General features: G+C 47.4%; 1 protein-coding gene and 1 long non-coding RNA gene across 2 annotated transcripts in view; one reads left to right on the forward strand and one right to left on the reverse strand.

Moving 5' to 3' along the window:
- Positions 1–10,553: 10,553 nt before the first annotated feature.
- Positions 10,554–14,454, reverse strand: LOC109280674 (uncharacterized). The gene is made up of 2 exons (XR_002087078.2): positions 14,384–14,454; positions 10,554–13,879 (listed from the first exon to the last, which is right to left on the reverse strand). It is a non-coding gene; the product is annotated as an uncharacterized LOC109280674 (long non-coding RNA).
- HDGFL3 (HDGF like 3) overlaps positions 13,876–20,380 on the forward strand; it is a 54,518-nt gene continuing 48,013 nt past the window's right edge. The window contains exon 1 of the mRNA XM_006262112.4: positions 13,876–14,428. Within this exon, the coding sequence (XP_006262174.1) occupies positions 14,345–14,428 (84 nt within the window). The 5' untranslated portion in view covers positions 13,876–14,344. The remainder of the gene's footprint in view (positions 14,429–20,380) is intronic.

Consider the following 20,380-nt stretch of genomic DNA (forward strand, 5'->3'; position numbering starts at 1 on the left):
ATCTCCTTGTTCTCAGCTCCAATGCCAAGCTAGGAGGAGCAGTTGCTGGGAAGGTCCTGCTCAACCTGAGTCCCGAGTTGAAGTATGCTGGACTCAGCTCCGAGCAGACAGAACATTCACAGAGTTTTGCTGCTGCTCTATATCAAACTTCACAGCAAGTATGTGAGAAGCATGTAGCTTGGCCAAATGAAGACAGATTGTCATGAGTATAGGGGAAGGTACCTCTATTGCCCATGGCATCATCTCCCCATTTGCAAAGCTTAAGTACCTTCTCCAAAGTCTGAAAGTGCTAGAACCTCTCAGTCAGCAGTTATTAAGGTTATTTCAACATTAGCAAAACCTGTGTATTTTTCTCTAGCTTTATCAGTTCATTCTATTGGTTAAAGTCTGGCTAAATTACAAGCAACTAAAGTATGTCTACATGGCGAAAGGCAGCATCAGGCAGAGAGAACCAGTAGTTGGGCATATAGTAGATCTGGAACAGGATACAGTATAGCTGTGTTAACATGGTCTTTTGCTGGGGCCAGAAATTGGTCTAGACTGGGGTAGTGCTGTGCTAGTATGACTATGCTACTTCTGGCTTGGTAGCTAATGTGTGCAGGCCTAGCTTGGATATCTGTGCACAGCAACATCTTGGACTGTGTAGACCAGTGATTCTCAGCCAAGGTACCACGGCACCTGGGGGGCCTTGGAATTCTTTAAGAAGTACCACAGGGTGCCATACAATGTTAGCACTGTTAGGTGTGCAAACATGATTCATTAGATAAACCTAGAGATTAAAAATAGGAATCCATAGTATTAAAGACATTCTGACCCATTGTGGTCCGAGTTCTTTGCAACAGAAGTACTGTTCTATTATTTTTATGTAGTAAAAAATGAATGAAAGTTAAGAGATGGAATTTTCTGATGAGTGCCTTGAGCCTAACGAGGGTGCCTTGAGTCTACAAAGGTTGTATGAGAACCACTGATGTCAACTCTGCTACACATGCTAACAAGCTCCTAGGTATCACAGGATCTCTGCATGGTCCTTTCTGTATTGTAGCCTGAAAACACAGGCTTCTATTGGAAAGTGTTAAGTGATGCCTTCAATAAAATCTGCTTGCTCTACCTACAATGCTTTGCTTGAGATAAAATGGCTATAGGCAGCATGGCATAATGGCAAAGCATTTTTGTTAATAAAACTCCCCGTGTCTTACAAATCTTCAAACTGATAATTCATCTCCCCATCTATAAGGCAAGTTTAATTTAGACTGAAGTGCTATAAAGCTCCAATTCTAATGGAAACACTTGTACATCCCATCTATAATATCTAAAGTACCCACCATCCCCTTAAAGGTTGTCTAATTGAAGGTGCCTAAGTAATTGCACTAATGAGCATCATAAGGTGTCTAAAAGCAATTCTATATATTTTTCACCACCTGTGATGCACGTGTGCATCACCCTTCTCTCTCTTTCAAGTGTATGAAAGTGAACATTTTTGATCCCCCCCATGAGCTAGTTCTCTCCAGTAATTAAGGCTATCCTAATGGACATGGTAAGTGCCTTTCTGCGCACCTTGGGATGGACATATAATATCATGGACTCTTTCTGTCTGACATAAAATAGTTCTATAATTGCAAATAGTGCTCTCAGACTTGCCTTGCACAAGGGAATGGTGCAGTTGTGGCTCAGAACAAATTTCCTATTGAAATATTTAACAGACAATTGCTACCTTATTGTGGACATAAGCAAAATACTAAACATTGCATTCTGTCCTTACAGACATATTTTTCCACACAGGAAAAGGAGATGCAGACAGAAAGACAATTAAATCAGCTCTAGACATTTATGGCAAAGGCAATTAACAATTGTTTGGAAGTAAAAATGTTATTTATTATTTTTCAGTAGATTATGGAAACGTTAATTAGATATGGACCTGTCCTGAAGCATTTACTGTCTAATTACAGGAGGGATTCAAACAGGTAACAAAATGCTGTAAAAGGTAATGGAGAGAATATTAGGAGGAAATATATTCATTTGTGATGCCTGTGTCTGCTGGGTATAACTAACTGCCCTCAAAATAACTGTATTCATTGATATGAATAAGCTAGAAGTGGGATTTTGGTCCACAGATGAACTGTCAAATTAGTAGACAGCTGGTATGCACACAAGTGCCCATGGTGTGTGTGCAAAAACTCACATTTACAACTCTGGGGGCTTCTTTTGACAAGCAGGTCTCCCATCGAAGTCCGGGAGTTGTCCTTGATGAGAATTTCCAAAGAAACACAGGGCCAGAATTTGGTTGGAATGGATGAAGCTCTGTTAACTTGAATGCAATTGGCATCAGATCCCTGGCATTCAGGGGCAAGTTCCCTTCTAGCATACATATGATCCTATGCCTCATGTTGAAGAAGCTCCCTTACCCTTAGCAGTCCTTGTGCACCAGCAGGAGCAGATCCACGGGCATGTGGTACTGCATTCATATGCCCTGTAATTCCTGCCAATGGTGTAGGGCAGGGTTTTTCAACATTTTCTAACAAGTGTACCCTTTCTGCCTCAAAGTTTCAGCTCATGTACCCCTTTATATATTTTTTTTCTTGGTTTTAAATTGCAGGGGGGGGGGGGGGGGGGGTAGATCAAGGCCCCTGTGGCAAGGGAGGGAGTGAGCCTGGGGCAGAGGAAGATGCTGCACAGCTGGAGCACAGTATGGGATGGAGCCACAAGAGTGGTTCATCTGGGAGGCACAGGGGGTGGGGGGCAGTTCCTGACACTGCATGGACCCTGGTAGAGGTCCAGGGGGCACATGCCAGATCTGTACACGGGGCAGAAGCAGCTGCTGCTGCAGGCTGGACTCTGCACCCTGCTGCCCCAAGAGCTACACAATGCCATGTGCCTGTTGTGGCCAGACGAGCAGGAGAGACACCCCCCGCCCCCCAGCAGGTAAGTGTGTGTAGGGGGTGGAAAAAGGGGCCAGGGTGGGGCCAGATCAAGAATGGGCAGGAGAGTTATGTCTCTGCCTGTTCCCAGGAGCAGGCCCTGAGGAGTGAGGGCAACAGTGCCCCTCTACGGGCTGCATATGTGCCACTAAGCTGGATTTGGGGGGTGGGGGGGGCGCATGGCTCGCACATGGCGGCCAGCAGAGCCCTGCACTGCTGCTCCCATGGCCAGTCATACTTGTGGCTCTATGGGCTGCTGATGGGTGGCACGCAAGCTGCAAGGTGCGTCAGCAGCCTGTGGAGCCACACACGTGACTGGCTGCAGGAAAATCATGTGAGGCACAGCAGCGCTGGTGTGGGATGGTGGCAGTGGCAACTGCCGCATGCAAGCCCACCTCTCCTGGCTGGCTGGCTGGCTGGGCAGTGTGCATGCGGCCTACAAAAAGGCACCACTACCCTCAGTCCCCCTTCCTCCCCCCCCTCCCCCCCCGGCTCTGCTCTGGGAAGTGGGCACAGAGAGCAAGCTGAGGTGGGGGGTGGGGAGGCACCACAGGTATGCCATGTGGAACCAGTGGCACCCAGCACTCCCCTCCCCCGGGTAAGAAAGAAAGTATAGCAAGGCACCAGGGGAGATGTTGCTACCACGGCCTGGGGTATGCTCCATCCCTGCCTACCTGTCTGCCCATACCCCCTACAGCCTAAGTACCCCTAGGGATACACATACCCCCAGTTGACAACCCCTGGTGTAGGGAGGCAGGTCCCAGCTCTTCAGAGGGGTGGCTGGGCCATCTGGCTGTGAGGGGAGCTAGCACAGTGCCCTCAGGCCCTCTCCACCTTAGTACCAGTCAGGCAGAGATGTAGACAGCTACTTCTGCTCTCTGGGAAGGGTGGAGTGTGTGTGGGGATGGGATGAGCATATTGTGCCAACCAACCATAGCAGCAACAGGGCTGTTGCATGATGCAGCTTGGGCTCCCTGCACTCCATTTGCTGCTGCTGCTGCTATGCTGCTGGGCTCCTGCACGGAGGACTGTAACAGGAGGGCCTTCTCTGGGGCCGTTCTACCAATGCCTCACCCACCTGTTCTGGGCCACCCACCCACCTTCGCCTGCCATGCCTTGTTGTTATCTAATTAATGATCTTAATTAGGCAGGAGGCTGCCCATTGTTTGCCCTGATGCCAGGGGGTGCTATCTATAGCTCTGCTCCTCCCCTACACAGCAGCCCAAGCCTTGCAGATGGCATCCACAGAAGTTAGTCTCACTGGCTCCACACTGGGCCCCAGAATCCTTCAATCTGGCCCCCTCCATTCAGGCACCCTACTCTGCCCTCATTTGGGGATGCCTAGCTCCCTGAAACTATTTTCCCCTCTCAGACATGGTCCCTCTGGGACCTTTGGCCACATAAGCCCTGGCCTTACCTCCAAGGCCAGTCAGAACCCAAGGCTCTCAGCTCTGGGCAACCCTTGCTGTGGGCCCCCTGCCACTGCCTTTCAGTGAGTGCTATCCATCCCATGTTGAATGGACAGCTGTTCAATTGTCCTCCTCCTCTTCTCAATGTTCAATTTCTAGCCCCATGTAGTTTTTTTTTTTAATTGGACACTATCCATACTCTGCACTGAATACAGAATTACATTCATTTTCCCCATGGGATTTTTATGTCACTCATCCACATAGTACTGACTGCATTTTTATTGTTCTGGTCCTGGCCCCAGCATTGACCAGTCAAGGGTACTCTCAGTCAGGCCTCTGAGCCTCTTACCCCACTCTCTTTTTTCAGGGTCTGCCTCCTGGCCCCTACTAGAGGTAACCCACCCGATTGTGGGAGCTGGAGTTATTAAGGCACCCCAACCTGCCTTTCACAGGGGTGGTAACTGGCCTGGCACTTCCTGGGGGCTCCCGCACCACTGAGAGCCCCACCAAGCCACCCACTCCCAGCAGGGTGCAGTTTTATGTCATGCCCAGGACCAGGAGCCTCCAAACCATCCCCTACAGCTCCTGTCCTTACCTCCAGGATGTTCCAAGCAGCCTTATAGCCAGGCAATGTTACTGCATAATGCTCTGTTTATATAGGTGGCCAAAGATCTAAAAATGGCTGGCACAATCAAGCACCTGCTGGCTGCTTGGCTCAGGTCTTAAAGTGGCAGGCACCAACAATGCCCTGCCACAAGGACAGTAGTATATCAGGGGTGGGGGATAAGTGGGGTGGGAGCTCCAGAAGCTGATTTTGGAGGGGGCACTGGACGGGGGTGTTCTGCAACCAGGTAATGGGAAGTCTGTCTTTCAGCTGCAGCAGCCAGGGCCTATGTGCGTACCTGCACCACAGCAGCAGGAGCTGGAGCGAGGAGAGCTCAAACCATGTTGGGTAACATCACTGGTGCTGAAGTCAGACCATCCAGGCACTGCTAGAGCCCACAGGGCACACCTGAGAGACAAGGAGCAGCTACAGGAAGGGTGACTTCACCTGCCATTCCCACTGTTCCTGACTGCAGAGCTGCCTTAAGAAAAATGGTGCCTTAGAGGAATTTTATTTTGGCACCCTCCACCCCCTGGTGTCTTGCCCCCAGTGCCCTCCCAGTCACCGGCACTATGTGCATGGGGTGTGTGTGAGGCAAGGGAGAAGGTGAGGGATATATGGCGGGGCATGGGGTATTTGTGCAGGGGGTGGGGAAGGCAGGGCTGCCCACACAGGAAGCCCAGCCCCAGCAGCAGGGCCCCACCACCCAAGCATCCCTATCCGTGCCCTCACCCTCAGCAGTGGTGGTGGTAGCCAAGGGGGCTGCAGCTCAGTCTCTAGGCCCAGCAGGTCAATGATAGCAAAGCCTTTGATACACAAGTCCGAACCACACAGTTATGCTGCCTTCTCACTGGGCACTGCCGCTTTCCCTTGGGCCTGGCTCTCAGCATCCTCCTTCTGGCCCATCATGCTGCCTGGCAGCTCCCACCACAGCCACTGCTGCTGCCTCAGGGGTTTTTGTCCTACTGCACCAGCCAGCCAGTTCCAATCAGCTCTGGGCACAGCTAGGGGAGGCTGCCCAGCCCCCAGGATTAGTTGCTACTAAAGTCCCCTGATGGCTCTTCCCTGGCATGAGCAGCTGGGCAGGGAAGGGTGCATGTATCCATGTCTGTGTATGTGTGGTGCCCCCCTGAGCCACCCTGGGTGGTTGTCCATGCTGGTTGGCTCTGCCAGGCTGACCCAGGAATGGGGCGGGGACCCCCAGGGTGCTAGGCTTGGCTGGGGTGACAGTGAAGGTGGCAGATAGGTTCCCTCTTCCTGCCCCTGCTCTCAGCTGGCAGGACGTGTCAGGAGCTGGGCAGGGAGGTGAGACTTGCTCACTGCTACTGCTGTCCTCTGATGACCCAGGCATGGGGTAACCCCAGAACTTTAGGAAGGTTCTGAACTCAACCAGGGACAGCAGAAGCAGGTGTGTCCCTCTTTCCCACCTCTGCCCCCTGCTCAGCCCCCCACCAGCCCAGCAGCTCCAGCAGTGCCTTGCCCTTCACCACAGTCTGAAGGGTGGTGCTGGTGGCATCTGTCATAGCCCCTTTTTCTTAATCCTGAATCTACCCATGAGCAGCAGCAGATAAATGCTTCTTAGCAATGACATAAGGGAGATTAGTATGTAACAGGAGAACTGTCTCTGAACAGATTACAAACTTTGTGAGGTTGTGTCAGTGGCTTATGATAGATCGTACATTATTACATCAACTGAGGAATGATTTAACACACAGCTTGTTTGTTGGTCATGCCAGGTTTTCTGTGCAGCAGCAGCAGAAACATTTGTGGGCAGCACATTTGCAGAATAGTTGGCCTGCTTTTGGCTTATCAGAAGTGACTGCCTTTCTATTTTTTTTTGCAGTCCTTCCCCCATGATCTTCACAATGTGCTGAATGAGTAGCTGCTTACAAAGGCAAGTTTTAAGGCCTTTAAAAATGTTTTTGTTTTGACTAAAACTAAGGAAAATTCCTTAATTGGTGACAAATCTTTTGCAGTAAATATGCAAACAGAACAGGACTACATTCTTGCATCAAGTCCTGGGACAAGTTACATGTGCAGCTTGATCGCAATGCAGGAACATTTGGTGTTTCCTGCATACACCTGTATTGGGACAAATGGATCTCCAGAAGAGAGGTGTTTTGGTGAGTGAAATGCAGGTTTTAGTGCAACATCCAAAGACTTTGGATTTTGCTCTCCTGAGACTGGCTTTGCAGGTAAAGTGTGTGTGTGTGTGTGTGTGTGTGTGTGTGTGTGTGTAATCACCATAATTTCCTTCTTGGGGAAATCTGATATTCATCCTCCATCTCTAGGCACATGACTAGACAGAGTTATAAAAACTGACATCTGTAAATGGGATTGTCTCAAGGCAAATATTATGAAATAAAATGTTGGCTGCAAAGAGCGCTTATAAATTTGCATGCACTTGTTTTATGCCCTCAGTTTTAGGGGATTGTGGCCTTCTTCTTTGACTTTCTTGCATATTTTAACAACTCTTGTAACAGCAAGACATTGACTGCCATTCTCCCCCCTGCCTTACCTGTGGCAGGTTAGGGCATCACACTTTGTGGTTGTGTCTGGGTTGCCAATAGATTAGACAATGGATTTGTATAGGATGGTTTGGATAGGGATGATCCTGTCTCTGGCAGGGGTTTGGACTTAGGTGACCTCTGAAAGCCCCTTCCAGTCCTACTTTTCTATGATTCTATCGTGTCAAGGGAAACTGTGCTCATTATTTAGCCCAGCTCACTAAAGCATCAGAGAGATTAAGGAGGTATCTTTTACAGAAGGAAACTCTTTTGGCATCCATTGCTAAAAGTAACAGTGCAGTGGTGCTCCTTAGGGTGAAGTTACACATTACATTTAGACCATACAAAGGGCACTTAAAATGCAAGCATATTAAAGCATCTTAACATTTGGTAAGTGCATCTTAGTTGCATCCCTTCAGAAGAGGGTTAACACTGGCCCATGCTACCTAGCTTATGTTAGAGTAACTCCAGTCTGCTTCACGGAGATAAAACAAGCAATTTGCAGTTTTCCAGCACCCCAAGATGCATCACTCCCAGCTTCCTTCTCTTCACTCCTCCCCCCCCCCCCAACTTCTAGCCACAACCCTGCTCAACAGCCCCCTTGTGGCAAGTTGGACAAGAAACAGGATTAAGCATTCATGTGCAACTACTGCAGCATATTATAACTTTAATACCACATAATATTTCACAGATTTAGTATGGTCTAAGTGTAATGTGTTATTACAAGCAGGACTTCTATGTAGAGTCTACTTACGGAACTACAGACCAGTCAGCTTCAACTCAGTCCCTAGAAAAATCATGGAGCAGATCCTCAAGGAATTCATTTCTAAGCACTTGGAGGAGAAGAAGGTGATTAGAAACAGTCAGCATGGATTCACCAGGGGCAAGTCATGTCCAACTTGATTGCCTTCTATGATGAGGTGACTGGATATGGGGAGACCAGTGGATGCGATGTACTTTCTTTTAGCAAGGATTTTGATACAGTTTCCCACAACATTCTCACAGGCAAGCTAAGGGAGTATGGGCTGGATGAATGGACTGTAAAGTGGATAGAAAACTGGCTGGAGCATCGGGCTCCGAGAGTAGTAATCAATGGCTCAATGTTTAGTTGGCAGACGGTATCAAGTAGAGTGCCCCAGGGGTCGGTGCTAGGACCAGTTTTGTTCAATGTCTTCATCAATGACCTGGAAGATGGCATAAAGTGCACCCTCAGCAAGTTTGCAGATGACACCAAGCTGGGGAGAGTAGTAGATATGCTGGAGGGTAGGGCAAGAATTCAGAGTGACTTAGACAAATTGGATAACTGGGAAAAAAGAAATTTCATGAGGTTCAACAAAGACAAGGGACAACAGTACAAAGTCCTGCACTTGGTATGGAACAATCCCATGCACCGGTGTAGGCGGGGGGCTGACTGGGTGGGCAGCAGCTCTGCAGAAAAGGACCTGGGGGTTACAGTGGACCATAAGCTGAATATGAGCTAGCAGTGTGGCCTTGTTGCCAGGAAGACTAATGGCATACTGGGCTGCATTGGTAGGTGTGTTGCCAGCAGACCATGGGAAATGATTATTCAGCACTGGTGATGCCACATCTGGAGTACTGTGTTCAGTTTTGGGCTCCCCACTACAGAAAGGGTGTGGACAAATTGGAGAGAGTTCAGCGAAGGGCAGCAAAAATGGTGAGGGGGCTGGGGGACATGACTTGTGAGGGAACTGGGCTTAGTTAGTCTAGAGAAAAGGAGACTGAGAGGGGACCAAATAGCAGCCTTCAACAACCTGAAGGAGGGTTTGAAAGAGGATGGAGCTAGACTGTTCTTAGTGGTGGCAGATGATAGAACAAGGAACAATGGTCTCAAGTTGCAGTAAGGGAAGTTTGGGTTAGATATTGGGAAAAATTTTCTCACTAGGAGAGTAGTAAAACACTGGAACAGGTTACCCAGAAAGTTTGTTGACTCTCCATCCTTGGAAGTTTTCAAAACCTGGCTAGACAAAGCTTTGGCTGGGATGACCTAGTTGGGGATGGTCCTGCTCTGAGCAGGGGGTTGGACCCTTCTGAGGTCCCTTCCAACCCTAATTTTCTATGATTCTATGAAATGTGCACTAATAGCAATGCAGTAGAGAGATGGACAGTGTGACCACTGCCTGTGCATCCTTGGGTGGATCTTGTGCAGTAGGCATGGTCAACATGTGGCATGAGTGCCATAATGTGGTATGGGCAGACTGTGTGTGTGATGTGGCAGATCAGGGAGGAGACAGGCAGCACAGTGATGGATAGGACAGGAAGCCAAAAGCAGAGCAACAGATGTAGGTAAGGAGCAGAAAGGTGAGTAGCACATCAGACAGGGAGCACAGGGCAGCAAATGGAAAGCAAGACAGCAAATTGGGCAGAGGAAGAAGAGTGGAGTGGCACTCAGGGAGGGTGCTGAGCTAATTTGTGGCATCCTACTGAAAAGGTTGGCCCCCACAGTACTACAGGGAGGTTGAATGTGTCCTCCACTGATTTGGAAAAGTAACCCTGACCTGTTGTATGATGTGAAGCAACAGAAGAGACATTTGTTCATGCAGTCCTCATGAGAATTTCAGCCTTTGTGAGAAGTTTTATGCATGTCTGGGGATTGACAGGAATATAACATACTTACTCCTTGGCTGTACCATGTTACAGAACAGTACACAGCACAGCCTAGGTCAGGGCTATGCAACTGGCAGCCTGGCAGCTGTATGTGGCCCCCAAAGGGTTAATCTGCAGCCCCTGGACCCGCCCCCCACTAGCCCCACAGCTGCCACTCACCACCCCTTCCCCAATTCCTCTGCTTGCAGCTGCAACCAGGGGCTTCAGGCTCCCCCACCCTTCTCTGGCTTCCACATCCTTCCCGTCCCAAGGGGCAGTGTGATGTGCCTGGGGCCCGTGCAGTGGAGGAGCTGCAGTTGGGGAGCTGAAGCATGCAGCTTGGGGAGCCTGTGGCTTGTGTTGGTGTGGTCTGTGCAGCATGCGACTCCTGCTGGTGTGGCCCAGGGGGATATGGCCACTTAGAAGCTGGACAACCCTGGCCTTGGTGATGTGAGCAGAGGTTGCATGCCTATATTTGGTTATGACATATCAATGACATTCACAACGCCGCAAACCATTTTGTTTTCTCTTGTTGACTGTGACTATAATTTTACAGGAACTCCAGTCTATAGTCTTTGTTCAGATGGGATACTAAGCATTTGGGAAGGCATTTTTGGTGCATCTAGCAATCTAATTCTGGTTCAGTAACAATCTCTGTATACACTTCATTCAGGGATCCCAAAATGTTGTACCAGGGTGCTGGTTATCCCTGTTTCACAGACAGGGGACAGTGTGGAACAAGGAGATTGACTTGCCAGGGTCACTGAGCAGTCAATAGCAGGGCATAGAACCAATCAATCAGTGCTACACCTAACAGGAGACATTACTACCTCCCCTCCCAGCCTCTTCACCCTGACCTTGATTGATACACATGTGCAAGCTCTAATGCAGTGGTTCTCAACCTTTTCTGTACCAGGACTCATTTGTAAACATCGATGGCCAGTCCCCACCCAGTGCTCCTCACTCCTGACCCACTGCCCTCTGCCCCCAGGCCTCAGCATGTGGAGCAGGGGGTGGGTGTGAGGGGAAGAGGGGAGTTGTGGGGCATGGGGGGACCAGGCTGAAACTCTTGATAGCCTGCAAGGGAAAAGCCATGCTTTCCCATGTTTTTCTCCTTTAAAGGAGAATCCATTTGTTGATCCATTTTTTAAGTCTGTTCACAACCCTTTCGTATATTCTTGTGACCCACTTTTGCTCGTGACCTACAGGTTGAGAAACATTGCTATAATGCAGGGGTTCTCAATCCCCAGCCTGCGGCCACGGCAGGTCGGCTGCTGGTCTACAGCACGGTTGGCTGCCGGACTGGAAGTGAGTGTGGACCAGCAAACCACGGCCCCCCAGAGCCTGCCGGAGAGGCCACGGCTCCTTCTGCAGGGCCCGTGGCAGCAAAGGGTTTGGCCCACCCCCAGGAGGTGGGGGCAGCCTTACGTGTTTGCTGGCTGGAAATTCTGGCCGCGGTTGGCTGTGACTGCTGGGCTGTGGCTTGCCAGGCCACAGCCACTTACGGGCCACGTAAAAACTTTGAGACCCCCTGCTCTAATGGATAAAATATTCTCCATGCAATGCAATCTCAACTCTTCTTTCACCTCCTCTCACCCTCTCCTTCACCAGACTCCTCTCAAAACAACCTACTGCTACACCAAATGTCGACACCTACTAGTTTTGGAGGGAAAACAGTTTTTCTAAGGAACTGTGCACTGAAAGGGGAAAGAAGGCCATATTACAGTTGTAGTTCAGGTTTATACTGGACTATAGTTGTGGCACTAGTAAGGGATGCCCTCAGAGTCAAAGGCAGAGTCAAGGTGGGCTTGACTTCTCATTTCCACACTTCCGTGGGATTATGGTGGTAGTAGAACTCTAGATGCTTCTCAACAAAGATGTTGTGTATTTATTTAGGTTTTTGTTGCTTAATTGTAGGTGGGAATTGGCATGTGTATTAGCAGCTGTGTGTGCAGCCTTCCCTGATGAAGAATAAAATATAAGAAAATTTGGCTCCTGAAGAAGAAGGATTTAATGTGTGGCATGCCCTACCTATGTGTGTACACCTAGCTGCAACAAATTCAGTGGACATGCACACACTTTAAGAACTACCAGCATTAATATAATGACTTTCAGTGATTTCCTATTAAATATGATTGGTGAGAAACTAAATAAACCTCTATAAAAAAATCAAATTTGCTGTGAAACATCAATTGCACTGTTTGGCTACCAATGTTGAAGATGTAGCAACATTGCAGTGAAAGTGAGGCTGCCACTCATGCACATACCCAGGCTAGCTTGAACATATCAAGGTTGGGTTGTGATGGTGCGATACCACAGCAATGTGAAATTCAGCGCAGGACAATTGCCAGAGGATTTATCTACCTTCTCTGGTGTGTTTTGCCACCTGCATTGCTGAGCATTGTGCTGCAGTGGCCACTTAGCCACACTGGAGCAGTTTAAAGCTAGCTTGGATTTATCAACCCAGGCTGCAGTCACATCTTGACTGCACCCTTTGGGAGGGAGAGGGATTCATGCTCCATATGAGCATGAGAGCAGAGCTGCTCAACCAGGTACTGGGGTACCCATGGGTACCACAAGATCCTTTGAAGAATACCCTGAGGTATGAGGAGATAAGTGTAGGCTCAGGCTCATCACAGTTTAGCCACTGCTCCATCCCTTTTTCCCTGCTCCCTCTCCAAGGAGGTAAACACTGTTTACCTTTTAGATGGGGTGTGGGTCAATTCAGGAAATTATGGAGAAGCACCTTGAGTGTAATAATTAGGTCTATTGAGAGATGCCTCAACTCTAAAAAAGGTTGAGAACCACAGCTATAGGGTCTTCACCAAGTATGTCCATGTTGGTGCTGGAACTGCTAGATACTACTATAATAGACATAGTAAATATCAATAATAATCCCATGGACTAATAAATTGAAGTTGCTATTCTTTGTTATTATGCTAGTTGAATCTTGGAGTAAAAAAAGTTGCAGGATCCAGGTGTCAGTCAGATTAGTGATTTGATACTGCCATGCAGGCTTAAACCAAGGTGTGGGGATTGGCTGGTGCATTAGGAACGGATGCATTGTTTATGTATTTGGAGAGGAGAATTTGAGATGGTGGCAGGATCCAGCCCAGTCCATGTCCCAGATCTGAGTCTTAATAATGTTGGTGTTATGCTGTTTTTAGGTGGAAGCGTTTGGGTTTGGGTATGAGAACTAAACAGGATGGATGCAGCAAACACCAGCCTGTTAGACTGCTTTGATGCCCTACGTGGTGGTGGAAGCATTTCATATTTAGGCTGATGAATTTTGGGGTGTGGGTACAAACTTAGCAGCATCTTGCGAATTCTGTAGCCCGGATCTAGTCCTTTGTGGCCTCGTTGCACCAGGGTCTGGAATTTGGTGGTGGGGTTAGATTTGGTGGATGGGGGAAAACTGGGGAGACTGAGGGGCAAAAACCAGGATCCAGATTTCGGGGGTCCCGAAATGCCTGGTGTAGAAGTTCCTGGCTGGATGCGTTGAAATGGGAGGTTCCGGCACCACCATTGCCAGGATTAATGTCCTGGGTTTGCGCCTTTGTGCCCTTGCGTGGCCAGAAATGCTGGTGCCTGGTGTATTTCGGGGCAGCGAAGGGGTGGGGAGCTGGATGTGTTGTGGCTTTCAGCAGGGAGCTGGGGAGTCGGTGGCAAAAAAACAGCAAAAAAATCAGCAGGATCCATGTCGATCCAGCTTTTGCCTTTCTCCGAACCCCCCTGTAAGGCGAGCACAAAGGAAGCCCCATGCCTCAGCCGGGGATGAAGGGGGAGAGGCGACCGAGCAGCTCGGCGCTCTGCTCTTTGCATAGAAACCGATCCGTGGACCTAGAAAATAACAGGAAGGGAAAGTAGGGAAGAGGAAAAAAAAAAAACCCCGAGATCCTGTTTTCAGTCGCTGCCCGAGGAATAATTTGGAGGAGAAGGATCCATATTTCTGCGGCGGCGGCGGCGGGATGGAGCGGGCGGCGTGAGCGCGGGGGCTCCGTCTTGGGCAGCGCGGGGGCTCCTGCTCGCCCGCACCGCCCCGCCGGGGACCCGCCGGCAGCTGCACCCGCCGGGCGGCCTCGGGGACCGAGCGCGGGCCGCCTCCCCTCCCCCCGCTCCGCACACGCTCGCGCTCGCGCACCCCCGTCCCTCCTCTCCGCTCCGCGCCGCTCCGCTCCGCGCCCGCCGCCGCCGCCGAGCCAGCCCGTCCCTGCCCGCGCCCGGCCGCGCCGCGCCGCGCCGCGCCGCACCGCACCGCACCGCACCGCACCCGGCCCGGCCCGGCCCGGCGGCGCTCCCCGGGGGATGGCTCGCCCGAGGCCCCGAGAATACAAGGCGGGAGACCTGGTGTTCGCCAAGATGAAGGGCTACCCGCACTGGCCGGCCAGGGTGAGTGGGGCGAGGGGCGCCGCGGGGCCCGGGCGGCGGCGGCGGCGCCGCTCTGCATTGTGCGCCCTCCCCGCGGCGGCCGGGGGAGAGGCCTGGGCTGCAGGCGGCCGCGGCTCCATGTTTGGGGGGAGCCGGCCCGGCCTGGCACAAAGAGCCGGGCCCGAGCGGCGGGGAGGAGCCGGCTCCCCGGCATCTCCCGCCCCGCCTAGCGCGGCCGGGCCTGCCTGGGCCGGGGGGGCCGCACGAGCTCCCGGGGCCCATTGTCCTGCAGCCCGGGGGGGGGACGGGCCTGCCCTTGAGGCAGGAGGAGGGGGCCGGGGTAGGAGGGCAGGCCGGCCTTGGCATAGCGGGGTGTTGGAGGGCATACAAAGGCTCCCAGCCATCCGTGTGCGAGAAGCCATGTCCAGGCTCTGCAGCGCTTCCACATTCAGAGTCCCCCACTGGTGTTTTCTTGGTCTGAAGCCTGCTGGTCCGACTCGCCCGTGGCACCTCGCTCGCTCCACAGAGCCGGAGGCCCTCGTGCATCTTTTTTCCCCACTTCGTGGTGGTTTAATTTAGTCTAAAAACCAGCCGAGACCGTTCCAGCGTGGGGTCGGATCCTGCTCCCATTGAAGTCCGTGGCAAGACCCCCGTTGGCTTGACTGGGAGCAGAACGGAGTCCTTTGTTTTATTTCTTTTCGCAACCTACTCCGTGCACATGGGCGCATTTTAATTGCGTGTCCAGCTGACTGTCTGGGATGGGGTGTGTCACACAGGGTGGATCTTGGCAAGGGGAAAAAAGGTATGTTCTTCAATGAAGCCTGCCCTGGGGGTTTTGTTGTCTGTAAGATCTTTCAGAGTCTGGCTGTGTGTTCATATACAGTCTATATGTGTGATCCTCAAGTTCCCATCTACAAATCTATACGTTTTATTTTAAAAACTGGTTAAATAAATCAAGCGTTCTCTATATAATACTGTATTTAAACAATAATTCTGTGTTGTTACCCCGGGGGGGGAGGTATTTTGCAACGTTGGTAGAAGTTGCTATGAAGGGGAACATAGTTAACTGTTTTTAGTGAAGTTAAACAGTATTGAAGCAGGACAGAGAGTGCTTAGCAATCTTCAGCACTAAGTTAGCAAACTCTTGCACCATCACTTCTCCCTCATCTCATCCCTCCTTATGAATTTGGCCCTGATTCCATTGACTTCACAGGGACAAAGTTAAGTCTGATATCAACAGCAGTAACATCGTAGGTGATGTAGGAAGATATAGAAATCTATGGGCAGAAAGCAGCAAGAAAGTAATAATATGTTGATAGACCAGTGGGAAGTTCTGTCTAACTGATGGCTTTCTGTGGCTCTTGAGCTGTAGAGATTTACATAGTATTGTAAATCCATGATGTTGTACATCATCTCGCAGGTGAATAATTTGCAAAGAACCAAAACCTGCAGTCTCTAGTCAGAACACTCATTGATGGTAACTTGTATTTTTACAAGCGCTGCAAAATATTTAGCATATGCAACCTATGTCTTTATAAGTCATTTTTGGGTTCTCAGTGTACGGAAGATGCCATTTCAGTCATATGACTTGAAAAAGCTTCTCTCTCTTTTGATTTTTGTAATCTTCACTGAGCAAAGCTAAAACTCCATTTGCCTTAATCATAGGCCAGTGGATAGGTCTGTGAGTGTGGTACCTGAGATGAGCTGTTTGAATGGATAAAGTACTGTCTTTGGTATCCAAGTAGATAGTAGCAGTTTGGTATAAAAAGGTTTACGTGGCACCTTTGATACTCCAGTTATTGCAAGATGCTCTGCAGAGACATGAGATTAATACTAGGTGCCAGATCCTCAGTTGGTGTGGACCAGTTAAGTTCCATGGAAGCCGGTGAAGTTATACTGATTCACGCTAGCTGATAGTCTGTTGGATGTATAGACAACTGAGGTGTCCCACGTGCATGCAACAAGAAGAGTAAGGATGCTCTTGCAGTTAAAGACCTGGTCTGAAATTCAGGACCTAGAATTTCAGTTCGTCAAGTGACCATGTAACTTCTCTGGTACAGCCCCCTTCTGTGAAATGGGGATGGCAGGACCGCACAAGGAGATTGTATAGACAAATTGCTGGTGTTTCTGAGTTGATTAGCTCTTACAATAATGGTTGCTCTATATATGTACCTTGATAGACAAAAATATTATAGGTCCCTCCAGATGTTCTACTCTTGTTTATTGAAATGATGCATCCTGGCCACTGGATAGGCCTCAGGTGAAAGAAGGGAGAAAAAGCTCCTGGTATGTCATAAGAATCAATAAATGTGTTCATTTTATCAATAACCCTGAAAAAATAATAACCAATTAAATGCTGAAATTAGGTGATGATGGGGAAATAGAAAGGAAGTTGACTGTTAAGACATGTAGGGAGAGAGAAAATTCTGAAGGAGCTGAATAAAATAAGAATATGTTCAGGCATATTCAGTTTGCTGAACAAAAAGCTAGGATAATATGGCTTGAGATAAAAGAACCAGATTTGGCTAGACTCAAACAGCTTGTGCAAAGATGGCTAAATTGATTTGGAACAGTACAAGAGAGCTCTGAATGGATATTACAATAAATTTTAACCTGAAACACATGGTAAGCCTAAGCATTTAATTTCTCATTTAAGGTGAGAATGTGTCCCTTTGAATGACAGTTAAAGTACCTCAGTTCTAATGGTTAAAGTTTAGAGTCTCTTGGGTATTTCGATTTAAAAAAAAAAAAAAGTTTGCTCTTGCTTTAATCTGACATTCCCTTGAATTTGGGATTTGAAAGAGATGTTTGGTTGCAGTGGGGTTGCATGCATGGTTTGCATTAAGCAGTCACCACTGAAATGGCAACATTTACTGGTAGTCACCATTAAAAATGATCTGAGATAATTGCACATATTAGAGTGGAGAATCAGTGTGAAGGTAACTATTAGTAAATGCTGACATTTTAATGGGGACCACAGACTGTGGGATGTTGAGCAGCTGAGATTATTTTAATAAAATGCAAAGACTGGCTAATAATTTCCAGCCCAATTCATTTGAAGGAGATTAGCTCCATCCTGTTCAGCAAAGCATGTACTTAGATACTTTTTTGGACTGGGACCTAGAAGAATAACATTGTTAATACTACAGGGTTAAAGAACTTCAAAGTGTTACATCATGACAGAAGACTATATTCATTCATCAGTAGTAATAAAGAGGAGTGTGGAAATGTATATTTCTGAGAGACACGCATAGGAATTTTAGGAAATAAACCATAGTTCCTGGCCTGAAATCGGATCCTCTCAATTTCTACAGGATTCTGAGTGGATACATGGTCCTCACTAATACATTTCAGTAGGGAATCAGGCCCTGTGTTTTGAAACTGTTAGGTATCATGCTAGGTATTTAACCAACAGCAACTTAGTAAATAATGAGTCTGTATGACAGCTTGGAAAGTTTGGCACTCCAGATACACTGTGGAAGCAAGGTTCTATATTTTAACATGGTTTTTAAACAGATAGGGAAGGTATTTTTTTTTCTCTAGCAGGGTTTATCTTTTTTGGGGAGACCAACAACATTAAAACAAATTGAAGTTTTCTGGATCCAAAGTGCTATCACAAATAGACAGCATTTCTCTCTATTTTCATGCAAAAACTAGTCTGCAATCTATGAGCATTTTTCCTTGGTCATTTGGGACCTGTCCAGTCTCATTTACTTAAAGATCACTATGCTTTTCCCCATCTTCCCAGTTGGTTGCTCTGGTCTTCTGACATCACTTTTACTCTGCTGATAAATCCTTATGCACCAATCTGAGCATCTCCTTACTTTTCCTTTCTTTCATTATCTACCACACTCATCCATCATTCTCAGAGTTCTGCAAACGGTATTTCATGGCAAGCTGTCTTCACTTGCTCCTCATCTTAGATCAATTTGTGCCTTTTATTTCCTGATTACCTACAAAGCTTTTCTTTTTTGACCTTCTGATCCCAAAGATCTTGAATTTTGCATGCAACTCTCCCATGACTTTAGCTGATGCATCTGAAATGATCAAGCTGGGAAGCAGTGAGATAAAGCCTTTTCAAGGAATCCTTCTTTGCCTTCAACATTTTTTGCACCAAGGACCACTTTTGCTTAGATAAGATAGTTTGTAGATACTGGGTCAAATTGAAAGCAGGTGTAAGAAGGCACAGTTCCAGTGACTTCAGCAACTGGTATATATGTAGAGTTTATATTACCTAAGTACCGTTCTCTTCATTTCCCAAAGCCAGTACCAAGAAGTATAAATGTGACTGTCCTTGATATTTGGGAGTTCTGGAACCTCTAGTAATTTTTTTTTCCTTTTTGGATTATAATCCAAAACCTTTGCTTAGTGATCTGTTTTGAGCTGTGACTTAAGATCTTCAGTTGAAACATTTATTTTAACAGGAGGAGTAGTGACTGCAATAAGTAATATATAAATGCAACTTTCAGTACAGTTTCCCTTTTCCTGTTACAGTTAGCTTTTGTCAAACAAAATCCTTTTAGGCTGAAAAGTTCCATACTTGGACTATCCCAAGCTCAGATAAGAGTTCTGGGGAGATTTCAGAGAAATCCATACATAAGGATATGAGATGCATATGGAGATTTTATCTATGGATTTCTCTGAAATTTCCAGAGAGAGTTTAGTTCAAGTTTTTGCTGCTCTTTTTTTTTTTTTTTTAAAGCATTCTCTATACTCATATTATGATCTTGTACAGATATAAAAATACAGGGTTTCATCAGTATATATATTTTTAAATCTGAGAGAATCTTGGAGAATATCTGTAAGTGATAAATACTTAGGTGTTTGAAGCTATGATTACTGAAAGGTTTTCACAAACCAGTGGGAAGCTGTCATGTTAGACTTGTTATTTTCCTCATAACTTTAAAGCTGCTCAACCAGTTTTTACCAACCAAAGCCCTTATTGTTGGAAGTAAATACAGGCCAATGGAAATCAGTGGATTTATACTTGTACATGATAAAGGTAAATCTGATCTCTTGGTAAGACTTGAAACAATCCAGTTCCTCAATTATTACTCACTGCAGAGATGTATCTTAAATGCCAGTTGGTATATTTGACAGATTCTCTATTCATTGACAATAATGTATGCTGATACTGGTATGCTGTCATAATTTCTTATTGTTTGTTATTTATATTAAAGTAACTCCTGGAAGTTCCCCAGTATGCTGGGAGCTGTACAAACTAGTGGAAGCACAGACAGCAAAGTTAACATAGAGTTTTTAACCTTACCTCTTCATTTCCTGACATTGTGTGTGCTTGATTTCCCAGCCTGAATGTTGTGTTAGCACACAACATTCTGCATGTAGTGTAATACATATCCTGAAATCAAACGATTCATGACAGCAAACATAGCATATAGGACTATCCTTTTTGAAGAAAGATCAAAAGCACTTCCTAGGAGTCATATGGATTAGCTAGTAATGGAGAAGGAATGAAACCCAAGCACAGGGGAAGATTGAAATCTTGTTTTGCATTGCACACTCTTCAGGGCAGGAGCTTTCTTCTTACATATGTTGTGAGAACAATGGGTATGCAATCTGGCTGAGGCCTCTCAATGCTACTGTAATACAAATAACAACAAGAATTAGAAAATAGACTGTAGGGAAGAATCTATCACTGTCGGAGCTAACTAGTAGCCAGATTTTTTGCATGTAGTGGGACATTGGTGCCTAGGTGCTTTTGAAAATCCCACAAGGTGCCTATTTGTATCTTTAGACAAATACCTTTTTAAAATTTGCCCAAAGGTGACTTAATGTATTCTTGTACATCTCTGTCCTCTAAGGATGTATGAAAATATATATTTACATAAGAAATGAAATATGTATAAAAATATCTATTTAGTGACACACACCAAAGATAGAAACCTAAAACATAGGTGGTAAACATTGCAATGGAAGCACGTCATTTAATTGTGCACTCCAACAGGGGCAGCA

Source organism: Alligator mississippiensis, chromosome 11 (genome assembly GCF_030867095.1).
Source record: "Alligator mississippiensis isolate rAllMis1 chromosome 11, rAllMis1, whole genome shotgun sequence".
Lineage (NCBI taxonomy): Eukaryota > Metazoa > Chordata > Crocodylia > Alligatoridae > Alligator > Alligator mississippiensis.